Source organism: Suricata suricatta, chromosome 17 (genome assembly GCF_006229205.1).
Source record: "Suricata suricatta isolate VVHF042 chromosome 17, meerkat_22Aug2017_6uvM2_HiC, whole genome shotgun sequence".
Classification (NCBI taxonomy): domain Eukaryota; kingdom Metazoa; phylum Chordata; class Mammalia; order Carnivora; family Herpestidae; genus Suricata; species Suricata suricatta.
The window spans coordinates 22,387,814-22,401,043 of record NC_043716.1 but is presented as its reverse complement, the minus strand read 5'-3'; the positions used below and the strand labels follow the sequence as shown (position 1 = coordinate 22,401,043).

General features: G+C 50.3%; 1 protein-coding gene across 6 annotated transcripts in view; it reads right to left on the bottom strand.

The window, feature by feature from the left end:
* HNF1B (HNF1 homeobox B) overlaps positions 1 to 2,297 on the bottom strand; it is a 53,770-nt gene extending 51,473 nt beyond the window's left edge. For all 6 annotated transcript variants that reach the window (XR_003904788.1, XM_029929106.1, XM_029929107.1 and 3 more), the window contains exon 1: positions 1,609 to 2,297. Coding sequence is in view for 5 of the 6 variants with exons in the window: in XM_029929106.1 (XP_029784966.1) it covers positions 1,609 to 1,952 (344 nt within the window). In the remaining variant the exon portion in view is untranslated. The remainder of the gene's footprint in view (positions 1 to 1,608) is intronic.
* Between the last annotated feature and the right edge of the window lie 10,933 nt (positions 2,298 to 13,230).

The following is a 13,230-nucleotide window of genomic DNA, read 5'->3' as shown; positions in this document are numbered from 1 at the left end:
CGGGGGGCTTGGCTGGGAGCGCCCCGCAGCGCCGAGCGAGCGCGCGGGCAGCGGCTGGCAGACCCACGTCGGCTTTTGGATTTCCTTCCCCGTCTACGCCGCGTTTACAACTTCACCAATGAATAACCCGCCTCTCTTTTCAACCTAATCACGACTCTTTGTGTATCTTTCTGTTGATGATTTATAGAAATAAATTAATAACACCCTAACTCCACGTGCTGCCGTTTATGTTACATCTCTGCTGCGTCCAGCCCAGCGCGGGGATGAGTGCGGAGGGGGCCCTGGGTCGCCTCGCGCCGCCCAGATCCTCCCAGAGCCCCTCTGGAAGACTGCCGCTTGCGGCCAGGTGGATGGGCCTGGGCCCCGCGGACTCCCCGCGGACTCCCCGCGGCAGGCGGCGGGGGCTCGGTGAGACAGCCCGGCCGCCCCGGAGCCCCAGCTGCTCCTCCGACCCCTCACCTTCCTGCGCCCGAACCCCGGCGTGGGAGAAACCACCGCGGCTCCGGGAAACTGCGAGGCAAGAACCTCAAACCTACGAATAGCCAAATACTTTGGGGGGGAAAAAACTAGAAATCCCCCATTGTCTTTGCTAGAGAGTAAGCCGCTGAGTCCCCAGGTCGCAAATTCAAATGCAAGGTCACATTCCACCCCAAACTGCTGCTGCGGCCGTGCGACTTTGGTCCTGGCCCCTGCCTTGAAACCGCGCGCTCGTGTTCCAGGCCACGAGAGGGGCTCGGTCCTCAAGCCGAGCGGCCGAGGGAGACGAGCGGTCTACGCGTACCGCTGGGCTCCTTGGATAATTAGTAACCAGCTGTCAAAGCCCTCGGCCGGTCGGAGAGGCCCAGCCAAAGATCCCAGACTCGCCAGCCTACCCGAATTCCCCGGACGCCGGGATGTCCGGGGCCAGATCTGGCACACCCTTCTCTCTCAGTCTGCAACCAAACCCGCTGCGAATTCGGTCTCAGCCGATTTTGCCCCCCGCTTGCCTAGATGTGTGATTCTTTTGCCCCGTGCGGGTCAGCCCTGGCCCCGTAATACGCAAACATTTCCTTTTCTAAATCTGAACCGGCTTTGAGGATTCCGGATAATCCCGGGGCCTGCCGATGGGAGTGCCCGCCGGAGAGCTGGCCCCGCCGGGTCCCGGCCCCGGATGCCCCCGGGCCCTCTGCAAAGAAAGGCAGGACGCTGTGCCCGAGGGCGGCCTGCGTTTCCCGGGACCGGGAAAAAGACTGGTCCCGGAGAAATGCTCGGCCTGGGGCTTGTGCGGGCCCGAGCCTCTGTTCCTCGGAAATGGCCACCACCTCACTGCACCCACCCGCACCTTCAGTAGGGGGCACAGCCCTCCCGAAAAGGGCTCCGCCGCTCCGGTTCTCCCAGGCCGGGGGGGCCCCTCGGTCCCAGGCGCTGGCCTGGGCAGGGGGAGAGGGAGCCTCGGGATTCAGGGCCCTCCGACTGAGGTACTGGGAAGGGTCCAGATGTTGGGAGAGAAGCGGAGCGCCCCCCGAGGGACTTCCTTGGTGGGAAACGGGCTTGGCGAGAGGGGTCGCACACAGCGTCGCTCAGGCACAGGGCCCGAGCTCCCGGGGCTCCACCTCGGTCCGCGCCTACCTGAGCATCCGGTCCACCTCGGCCCGTTGCTCCGCCGCCTCCTCGGTGTTGAGCGCCTGCAGCTCCTTGAGGATGGGAGGGGTGTCATAGTCGTCCCCGTCCTCGGAACCCTCGTCCCCAGACAGGCGGCCCTTGGCGTGGCCGTTGGTGAGAGTATGGAAGACTGGCTTGGTGTCGGGGTCGGCCCCGCTCCCGGGGGACAAGGGCAGCGTCTCCAGCTTCACCCCGAAACTCGGGGATGGCAGCAACTCCTCTAAGGCCTGGACCAGCACCTCCTTGGTGACCCCGGAGCTCAGCAGGGCGCTCAGGAGTTCTTGCTGGAGCGACGTGAGCTTGGACACCATTTTCCAAGGACAGAAAAAGAAGGGGGTGAGGGGGGTGGGTGGGCGCGAGAGAGGAGGGTGGAGGGGAGTTTCACAAGCGAACCCCAAGTCCAGGAACCCCCCCACCCTTCAGACACCTGTTACTCCCCGGGGTCCCGGAGTCTCCTCCGAGAGGAGTCAGAAAACTTCTAACTTGCCATGATCGCCACCATTAGGCCATATAAGATATGCAAATTAGTGGGGAGGGCCCGGCTTTCGGCAAGATGCAAATGATCGTGGGGAGGGGGGAAAAGCGAGAGAGGGAGCGCTTGAGGGGCAGACGTGGAGAGAGCTGGAGACCCGGGCCGGGAGCAGGGTTTGCCAGGGTCCATTGTACTCACGCTGGGGGGCTGAAGACCTTCTTGTACTGGTTCTGTTTATCAGCCAAACTTTAGCTGACCTTTGGACTTGGTAAGCAAGTAGCTTGCAGCCTAGTGGGAGGCTTTGGGGCTTTTCCACCGCTGCGGGTCCAGTTGTAGTTTGGAGAGAAGAAACTGCCTTTCTGGGGTTCAGATGAGAGCTGGAAGAAGTTAGGGTGCTCTTGGAAGGAGATGGAGGAGAATGTGAAGAGTAGAGACCTTCCGAGGCATCCCAACAGACGCAGGTGGCCGGCAGGGAGAGCCAGCCCGGGGAGGAGAAACTGACTCCTTGGGAGTGGACGCGGAGTCCCGGGGGAAAAGGGGGTATCAGGCGGGTGAGTGGGGATCACCGCGACCCCATTAAGCTCTATCCAGCTTGTCGTTTTTCAGACCCCAGACCCTTACTAAACGGGTCTGGAGGCTTGGATTTGCAGAACTGCTGGCCCGGAGAGCATAGGTGAGCGGGAAGGAGGCCCGGAGAACCCTTGCGAGGAGGCGCTCACTAATTTATGATCAGGGGAGTAGCCAAAGTTGAGCCCCTCCAGCAGCTCAGCTGCACCAGCACCTAGGCTGGCCAAGCCGCGGGGGAGCTGGCCGCCTGGGCCACGCTCTCTGTTTAAACCCGAAATGTAAAAGCGCCTCCGCTTACCGGGCAAAACTAGGATTTCCAGACCTCCTTTCTAGCAGTGAAAGCAACGCGTGGCCTGCAGCTAGCTGTACAGACAGTTGGAGCCGCCTGTCTCCGGGGCCACTACCTGCTAGTTTATTCGCAGCTCCAGGACATAACAGTTCCCAGGGCCAAGGATGGCGCTCTGCGGATGGAAGGTCACCGCAGCAGTGTTGGGAGCAGGCGCCCATGACGCCGCTGAGGGAATGAAGTTTATTTCCACCAGGGTCAGGAAGGAACCCGGAACCTTTCGGCTTCATGGGAGTTTCACCTGCATCTCCCCGGGGCGCCGAGTTGGGAAAGGAAGGAGGCCTGCGGCTCACCTGGGAGCAGGCTGGCCCTGACCTGCAGAAGAACAGGGCTAGGGGCTTTTTAGGATCACAAACTCACAGCTTCTGGGGCAGAGGACACTCCCTGACCCTCTCTAAGCCTCAGTTCCTCATTGGTGAAATACTGATGCAGACAGTGCGGGGGGAGGGGTGCGCATCCACCTTTGTCTAATAATTGGTGTTCACACTTTTCAGTCTCGAAAGGGGAGGAAGCCAGTTCCCAGTAGAAAAATCTAACCCTTTCGGGGGTTTAGGGGTCTCAGAATCAGGTAGATCCAGCACTGGGGTTGGAGGGACTGGGAGATTAGGGATAAAAATTCAGAATCAGCAGGGAATTTGCAAAGGAGCTTCTAATCAAATTCTCCTACCGGTCCCACCTTTAAAAGACAATTAGGAATTTCTGGAAAAAGAGGAATTTCAGCAAGGGAGAGGAAGGGCCTGCAGCTCTCTTCTGCTTTGTTCTGTTCTGGATCAAATCTCCTAGGTGTGCGGGAGCTGAAGCTCCAAGTGTGACTGATCCAAGTCAGACTGCGAAAGAGTGAGGCTGCCTCTTAAACACAGGGTCTGCTGGGGGTGCCTGGGAGCGCGCTGGGGGCCACAGGGAAGGGATGCTTGTGCGCATGGAGCCTTCCAGGGAGGTTTACACTATCTCAGGCTCTTTTCTTGAGAAAGGGTTAATAAGTTCATGGAAATGAGGGTCCTTCATTTCCCTATTGTCTTTTAGTTTGTTGTGACATATGGCAGGTCCTTGCCCCTCACAATTTGGCCCAACGGGAGAACATTCTCTGCCTACGGAGCTCCCCTCAGTCAGGATAATGAAGTGTTCAGAGTAAATGTCCCTGGAGAACAATCTCTTTTTCTCTGTGTCTCACTTGCTATGATGATAGAAGCAGTCAAGTGTAATTGAAGATCAGTTTCTGTGTTCAGCTGGGAAAACCCATTAAAAAACCAGCAATCACTTCCCTTTTAACAACAAAGCTTTGATTTGTAGTTCCAACTACCATGCGCCCAGTCTGACTCAAGCTTCCTTATCTCTCAGAATTCGGGTGGTAGCAAACCCATTCTTTCCACTCTACCCTAAGCCAACCATGTGAATGTACGGGAAGTTTCACTTTCATAGGGAAACTTCCTGTGAGTGTCCAGGTACGTCTTGCAGTTAATCTGGCTATTCATGTCCAGCAACTTTCTGTAATCCTCCTGCTCATTCCTACCTTGAATATGTTACCTGGTGTAATATGGGTGCTCACTAAGTAGCAGCAACTATAGCTCTGTGAGCAGATCCAGTACTTACCTCTTCCCATGGACATTTAAAAAGAAAAGTGTAAGTATCTCAGCAGACAGTTCTTCAGGGTGTGGGTCATAAATGCTAATTCAATGAGTTGTCTCTTAAAAACCTTTGGTTAAACTTCCCCCAAATAGAGGAAACAAGAGTACAGTTAAAATACTCTGTACTTATGCTTCACGCAGGATACAATGGTGATAGGCTGATACAGTAGCCTCTTTTTAAAGGTGGGAAAATAAAACATAAGACACTTTTAGGAGGTGGCTTGTAGCTCTTGGAGTAAATGAGAGCCTGGGATTGGGGCTCAGGACTTTTGAGCAGGGATAAAAAGGAAAGTCTCCGGCTTTTACTGCTTTGGGAGATGGGAAGTTGAAACAGGGGATTCCATGCAGCAGAAGTGAAGGATCCATGGCAGAGAAATAGAGGGTAGATGTTGAAATCAAGCAGACCTCAGTTTGAATCTCAGATTTGCTTAACCAGCAGTGTGCCTTGCGTATAATGTATCATCATTCTGACCCTCAGATTCCTTATGTGGAAAACGATAATAATACACTCTACTAGGCTTTTGTGTGAGGGTTAAATGAGTAAGTAATCCTGAGTTCCTAGAGGATGACCAGCTCCCGCATGTTTAGAAAGAAGCAGCAATAGGTCATGAAAACATGCAAACAAGTGATAAAGCTGATCTCTTTGGGATCTTTCATTCCTACCTTTTTTTTTTTTAATAGTTACTTATTAAAAGAGATCATATGAAGTTTCTCTACTCAAAAGATGCATCTGCAGGTCAAATCCCAAGATTTGCTGTGGGAAGTGCAGGCCCTGGGGTAAGGTCATCTAAACTCCAATTGGCTCATTACTCTATGAAGGTCTTTGGAGCACCATGTTGGAAATTTCATAAGATGGCAAACGTGGTTCCAGTGGATTCATCTCTCCTGTGACTTCATAACATAAGTGATTTTCCTTTTCTGCTCTCAGGCACACCATCTTCCCCCTACTTTCCATGGCTACCCTCCTTTGCTTCCAGCAGAGAGAGTCTGGTCCTCTCTACCCTCTGCCACTCCACTCTCCAAGGCTTTCCCATCCATTTGGCAGTCCCCAGAAGGCCCCAAAATGAAATCATCTCTAGAGTAAAGCATAAGTACTGTTCTATCCTGCTCTGAAGCAGGAGAGGGCCTTACCATTAGCACTGTCATCGCCTGAGAACATTCTACACTGCAGGGTTAGAGTCTGAGCTTCCAGCTCTGGATACAATACTTCTTTCTGGAGGACTCTTCATCTTCCCAAGGGCTTTGGTGAGCACCTCTCTGGACCACTGATTCTGCTTTTTGAAAAATGGCCAGTTAGGGGAGCCTGGGTGGCTCAGCCGGTTAAGTGTCTGACTTGGCTTAGGTCATGATCTCATGGTTCATGAGTTCAAGCCCTACGTTGGGCTCTGAGCTGACAGCTCAGAGCCTGGAGCCTGCTTTGGATTCTGTGTCCCCTTTTCTCTCTGCCCCTCCCCTGCTTGTGATCTGTCTCTCTCTCTCAAAAATAAATAGGCATTAAAAAGTTTCTTTAAAAAAGGAACAACGGCCAGTTAGCACCCTTATCCCATCTAATGGGAAGGGATAGATATGAAACATGACTGGCACACTCTTTATAATTTCTGAAGTTGAATGATGAAACATTTGGGGTATTGTAATATTCTATTTGTATATTTCAAATTTTCCATAAGAATTTTTTTTCAAAGGTCTCAAAAAGTTCAATGATGGTCCTGGCTTGGAATCATGGTGACATTCTCATGATGCCCCTACCACGGTAGAGGGAAGGGTGAGACCTATAGGATATTATCAGACTCCTCCGTGTGGGTGTCATAGCCCCCAACCATGAGGAAAAAGCATATTTCACACAGGATCTCAATAAATTTTATGCCAAACAATGGACATCGAAATGCTACTTAATTTGAAGAAAATAAAATGCCTGTCCCAAATGAGAAGATTTCTCTTCATTAATCTTTAATGAATTATCTTATTCATAAAAGCATTGTTTGAAAGGGAAAAAAAAAAAAAGGCCAGTTAGTCCATATGACCATTTGAATTCCCTAAGTCTTTGATAATTTGACATTTCTCAATAGTTTCATATTACCAGGCTGTTTCCAGGCCTTTGGGCAGATGGCTTGAGAGCTCACGCCGGACCTCTGTGTAGTGCTGGCCATGGGGCTTTTGAGCAGCACTTGAAAAAGTACACCACAAACAGGAGGCTCCATGAGGGCAAGGACTGTCTCATGTCCTCCTCCTCAAAACCTGGAGAGGTGCCTGACACATAGCACATGCTCAATAAAATACCTGTTGAATAAATGAACAAGTAAGTGATCATCTCTGGATGCCACCACTAAGGAAGATTTTTGTTGCTTTAAGTGTACTGCTCGATTTTCCAAATTGTCAGCAAGGAAGTTGTAGTTTAGTGTTTATTTTTTTTTGAGAGATGGAGTGCCATGGGGGAAGGGACAGAGAGAGAGGGAGACACAGAATATGAAGCAGGCTCCAGGCTTTGAGCTGTCAGCACAGAGCCTGACATGAGCTCAAACCTATGAACCATGAGATCATGACTTGAGCCCAAGTCAGATGCTCAACTGACTGAGTCACCCAGGTGCCCCTGTGTGGCTGTGTTCTGACAAAACTATTACAACAACTGGCTGGATGCAATCGGCCCACGGGCCTCAGTTGGTCAACCCTTGGATAAAGCACTTATACAGGTAAAAATCCAAAGATCTGAAGAGACCTTGTAGTCGTCCTGTATCACAGTCTTTATTTTCAGGTTACGGAAGCAGATAAGGAAGGAGAAATGACTTTCCCAAGAGATACAGAACATTGCACTAGAGAAATCTTAGAGTTGGAGCCAAGCAGACTGGCTGCTCTCTGGGGGGATGGGGTGGGGGTATGGATATGGCTTTGGTAAAGTTACTTAATCTCTTTGAGTCTTTATATATATATCAACACCACATGTAGATGGTGATAATAATGGAGTTTATACCTTACAGGGTTAATGGAAGAATAAGGTAACACAGGAAAACACCTTGTATGGGGACTGGCCATAGTAGAGCTTACCTACAAATCAAGTGCTTCTCAATCACAGTACATGGCTCAAGTACTCCCTCCCTCCTTCTCTGTCTCCCCACAACCCGCCCCACCCCCCCCACCTCTCCTCTAAATGCAGAACTTCCAGAGTGAGTTCACTGACAAATAATACCAAGCACCTGCCATGTGTGAAGTCCTCTGGGGGAGAGCTGTGAACTAAAAACAAATGGATACAGGAACATCTTAAATCCTACCAACACTAGGCCTCAGCGTTCTTTCTAGAAACCCCAAACATGCTGCTATCAGATGATCTTTGCCAGGGAAACTCCTAGAGGTAATGGAGGTCTCTCATTTCGATTCAACAATCCACATCCTTCTCCGGGGTCATTTTTAGAAATAGGGTGTTCCCAGTAGCTTGTAAAAGATTAAATTAAAAACTAGCAACCTAGTATGATATTAAACTAATAAATACTACACCTAGCATAGAAAGCCTTCGCTCCAGAGCAATAATCTATTCCTCCTCCTTGCACAGCCATGAAGAGTGATTGGCAGTGGGCCCAGCACACAGCAGGTGCTCCATAAGTGTTTGTTGAATGAACAATGTGGGCTAGGGTGTGGTATTTAGAAAAAAAAGAAGAGTCATAATATTTATTAAAATCTCTTGGAATCTGTTTTCAGATGAATATTCAAATAAGTGTTAGTGAGGTGCCCTTGCTATATTCTCCCCTTCTCGTCATGAACTTGTAAGGGAGGTGGTATCATCCCCACTCTATTGATGAGCAAATGGAACCTCTGAGAGAGAAGGAGTGGTCCAAAGACCCACAAATGGTTAAGGAGCAGAGTCTTGGATTTGAATGACAGACCTCCCAATCCTACGTTCTCGGTGTCTCCAGCTCTTTCTGATAACTTCCAAACCTTTCTACCCACCCAAACTGAGTGGAGAGCACATAGAAGCACCCTGAATGGTCTCAGCACAGAGAGACATCTTGTATCATGTGTGTGAGAGATAGAGATCAGTCTTTGCTGTCCAAGAAGATATCTGCCACGTAAGGAACTATGATATGTGACCAGGGTCTAATGGTGTGCAAAGAGCTCTCTCCTTTCCTTGGATCCTCAAAACAGTCCCGTAAAGAAGGCAAGGCAGGCATTACTACTCCCATTTCACAGATGAGGAAGCTGAGGCTCAGAGAGGAAAAATGATCCCCTGAAAGTGCCAGAGCCACCCAAGTCTCGACCCAAGTCTTCTGAATCTAGATGCCAGTGTTTTCTCCACAGCATTGCGTTTGTATAACAACAGGATAAACACAAAGTGCAGCCCCCACACAAGACCTAAGAACAAGAGGTGACTGGAGACTCCCATGTCCACTCCTGGAAAGCTGCACTGGACCCCGGATCCAGTCTATGAGGCAGGAACCGCTATGCACCTGCTGTTGCCCTGTGCCTCCCCCACCTGCGTCTCCTCTCCTCCCACAGTGGTCCCTGAGCTCACTTTGCCTGCTGTGTCTGGACAGGAGTGCTGTCCACGACATGCACCTTGGGCATGACAGTGACCACGAGGCCCACGCTAAGGGATGGTGTCCTTTAATGCTCTCATGACTAGATACAGTCCCTGCTCCCGGCCTGGGGGTAAAGAGCATTGCTGGGTTGCTGAGTCAATGTAGCAAACATTTACTAGGCACTCATTATGTGCCAGGCACTGTGGTAGGTGTCCAGCCACTGGGGAGGGCAAGATTCAATTAATGTAGTGGGACATACAGACATGTAAACACTTCCAGTTAGAATGGAGCAGGCACATAAGACATCTCACTCCTGCTAACAGCCCCAGAGACAGTTGTTTTCATTCCTACTTTTAGTTTTCTCAGCTGATGCTCGGAGAGCTTGAGTTGCAGAAAGCCTGCTGTTGCTCATACCAAGTTAGGAATCAAAAGTAGCTCCTTCTGGCTTCTAACATCTGTACTAGCCAAGAGGCAGATGCAACAAGGGAATCAGTGTGGGGCTTAAAGTCAGGCTGATCTGAGTTTGAAATCTGTCTCTGCCCCTTCCAAGGTGTGACCTTGGGCGGGGGGCCACTCTGAGCCTCCATCTTTTCATCTATAAAGAAAACAGTATAGAATTTGGCAGGAAAGATAAATACATAAACCACGTGGCACAATTAATCGTAGAAGCAAATGCTAATAATCCTAGGAGAACCTGCAAAGTGCTGTAGAGGCTCAGAGCCCTGGAAGGATAAGTAGGATTTTGACAAGAAGTCAGACAACGTTCCAGGCAGAAAGAAGTGCTGAGCAAAGGCTTAAAGCCCAATCTAGATGCTGCAACTTCCCTGAAAACTTGCTTTAAAATTCAGGAGTGACACAGGGCTCAAACTCACAAACTGCAAGATCATGACTTGAAGCAAAGTCAGACGCTTAACCGACTGAGCCACCCAGGCACCCCACAGGAAATGTTCCTCATTAGTTCTGTTCCTTCTAAGGATTCCTCACCCCCCACAGCCTCCTGGGATCCGCTGAGGCCTCCCTCCCTTAGGAAACCCCAGCAAAGCTCAGACTGAGTTTAGAGGCTGATTTGGGCCCCTAGGGCAGATCCGGCATTGTCTGGCAGGACTGGCTTCCTGGATGTGCTTGGGCTTAACGCACTGTGGTCACTGTCCTGGAATTCTTAATAATTTTGCCTTTGAATTTCTATTTTGTAAGTGAAGACTGATGGGATGATGGAGCTGGCCCCAGGGGCTTGAGCCTCAGCCCACCAGAACCTTCTCCTGTCGCCTCCCTGACTTTCTGGGATGGACTTTTGGTCCCAGCACCTGCACAACCTGGTGTCCCTGGCCCTACCAGGCCTGTCTCCCCACTCTCCCGGAAGCCATTGCCTTCCTCTGTGCCTTTGGGGAACCTGGCTGTGGGCACGGGGAGACTGGGGTGGGCTGCTCCGGCTGTGTGGTGTCAGGAGCATCCCTGTGCATCCCTGACACAAACCAGGAGTGCCGTGGAGCATTAGGCAGGCGACTGTAAGGCCTTCACCAAACCACATCCTTGTAATACCTCTGGGGGTTGCCTGTCTGCGATGGGTCGGAGCAGCAGCTGTGGGAAAGGTACACGCATGGCTTGGTTTCCATGCCCGCAGCTGGGCACCAGGCACTGGGCAGGTGACTGGTCAGAGGGGGAAACTGGCAGCTGGTGGGCTGAGTGCATGTGTGCACACCAAGTCACAGAGCAGTCCCCAGATACCTATGGGGGCTTGCACTAACCCAATAGATTCCCCGTTCCCCAGGGAATGCCACATGAAGTAGCAAATAAAAATGGGGAGTGGTGGGGAGAGAGAAGAAGTGTATGGGGAGGGGACGGAGGGAGGGACAGCAGAGGGGAAGAGATCACTGAAGAATTGCAAAATGTTTATATTTCAAGATCTTCAATAATACTTGTTTTCCCTGCTTTTTGAACAAAAAGTCCCACGTTTTCATGTTGTGCTGGGCCCCACGACTTCTGTAGTCTAGAGGCATTCTGTATTGTCCTAGCTAGGGGTTGCTTAGCATCTGGGGGGTAAAGGCCAGGGATGGTGCTAAACACCCCGCAACGCACAGAACAGCCCCAGACAAAGAATTATCTGGTCCAAATGCCAACAGTGCTGAGGTTGAGGACCCCTTGGGTTATCTGCTCCCCCTTTCTGCTTCCAGTATCTTCTGCACTTAACTTTCCCTGGGCTCTTTGCCCATGCAGCGGAAATGACCTCACTGCTGCCTAGCCTGGGGGCTCATCAAAGGCAGGGTTGCATTTTTATTCATCTTTGCCTTGCCAGGTCCTAAGTCCTGACCACCACATAGTAGGTTCTCAATACTCCCAGACGGGATTGACCAGCAGGGCCTACGAATGTACCTTCTCTTGTTAACCTATCATTTTGAGTTTGTGGGAAACATGAAATCACTCTTAGCTTTTTGGAGGCACTGCGTGATTCTGCTTTATGTCCTCTACGTGGACTGTAAATATCTAAGGCCACAGGAAAGAAACTTTCTAAATCTTGTGTGTTCGTCAGTGGTCCTGAGAACGAGCCCTGTGTGCTGCTGGCAGCCCACGAGGTGCTTGCTGGCGAGCCGCTTTCGCTCTGTGCTGATGCCACCTTCCTGCATGTCCAAGGTCCAGACAACATTCACTTATTCATTCAACAAACAGCTGTCAAGTATTTATTTTATATGAAGTGCTGGGGGTTTGAAGACCTTAGAGGTACAGCTCCTACCCTCAAGGGGTTCAGACTGGCCAGGGAGTCAGAGAGTGTTCTAACTCAGCGTAACTAAGCATCACATTGCTGTGAAATTAGCTTTCAGAAGACTAACGGTAAAACAGAGAAGAGAGACGATCCATGAGCCCATTTCTAAAGGAATGTCCTCAAGCCCTGTCTGGTCCCATTGGTGGCACTTTGTTTGCCTGTGTGTGTGGGGGGGGGGGCCCAGTTCTTCTACTGGGGGCAGCAGGGAGGAAAGCTGAGGAAGGCCTGGCCTCACAGAGATTTCACTCCAGCAAGAGTGAGGGGCCCACCAGGGAACCGGTCCAAGGATGCCGTGCTCTGGAGAGAGGTCAAAGGACAGTCAAGTGAAAGAGCATGTGAGAGACACGCAGTAGTGAGGGGTCTTTCCAGGGGAGGCTTTTTAAGTGACAGAGCTGAAAATCAAGCTCAGTGTCGTTTCTCAGCCTATAGCACCCCCTCAGCTCCGGGCCCTGGGAGCCCAGAAATTCCCTGAGTGCAGTCAAAGGCACTGACTGTTAAGAGGAATGAATTGAATGAGGTGTTATATTTTTAAGCTTATGTATTTATTTCAGAGAGAAAGCACAGAAAGGGCAGAGAGAGAGAGAGAGAGAGAGAGAGAGAGAGAGAGAGAGAGAGAATCCCAAGCAGGCCCCACACTGTCAGCACGGAGCCCAACAAACCGTGAGATCATGACCTGAGCCAGAATCCAGCTGGATGCTCAACTGACTGAGCCACCCAGGTGTACCTGAACTGTTAGTTTTTAAGGAGGTTTTCTTTAAAGCAGTGATCTGTAAATGGTTTTCCCTATTATTCCTCTCAGTTAAAATAAAAAGGTTCAAGCACCTCAATCCTATTATTTGTATTAAGTAATCAATACACTTACTATGTGTGCAACTGGACTAATACTTTATGCTCATTTTAAAGCAAACAGAAAAATTAAAAAAGGCCCTGGAGTTCATACAAACATGAAAGTAAGACCTGGTGTTTTCTTCCCACCCCCACCATGCATCACCTGTGTGCTCTGCATTAGAACCCCTGTTCTAATGCACGAAAGGGCTGCATTGTATTTTATAAGTAAAATAGACTTCTAGAGGACACCAGATATCTGCCTCTTAGGAATTTTTTAAGATTTGGAAAAAAGGGGAAATTGATTGGAGACACAGGATGAGAGGAAGGACCAAAGGAAGAAAAGGAGGATAATGAGAAAAAGAGGTTAGATTAACACAATTTTAAAAGGAAAGCAAGAAAGGTAAAAGGGAGAAAAAGAATAAAGGAAAAAAGAAAGGAAGGGAGAGAAAGGAAGGAAGAAAGGAAAGAAAGGAAGGAATGAAGAGAGA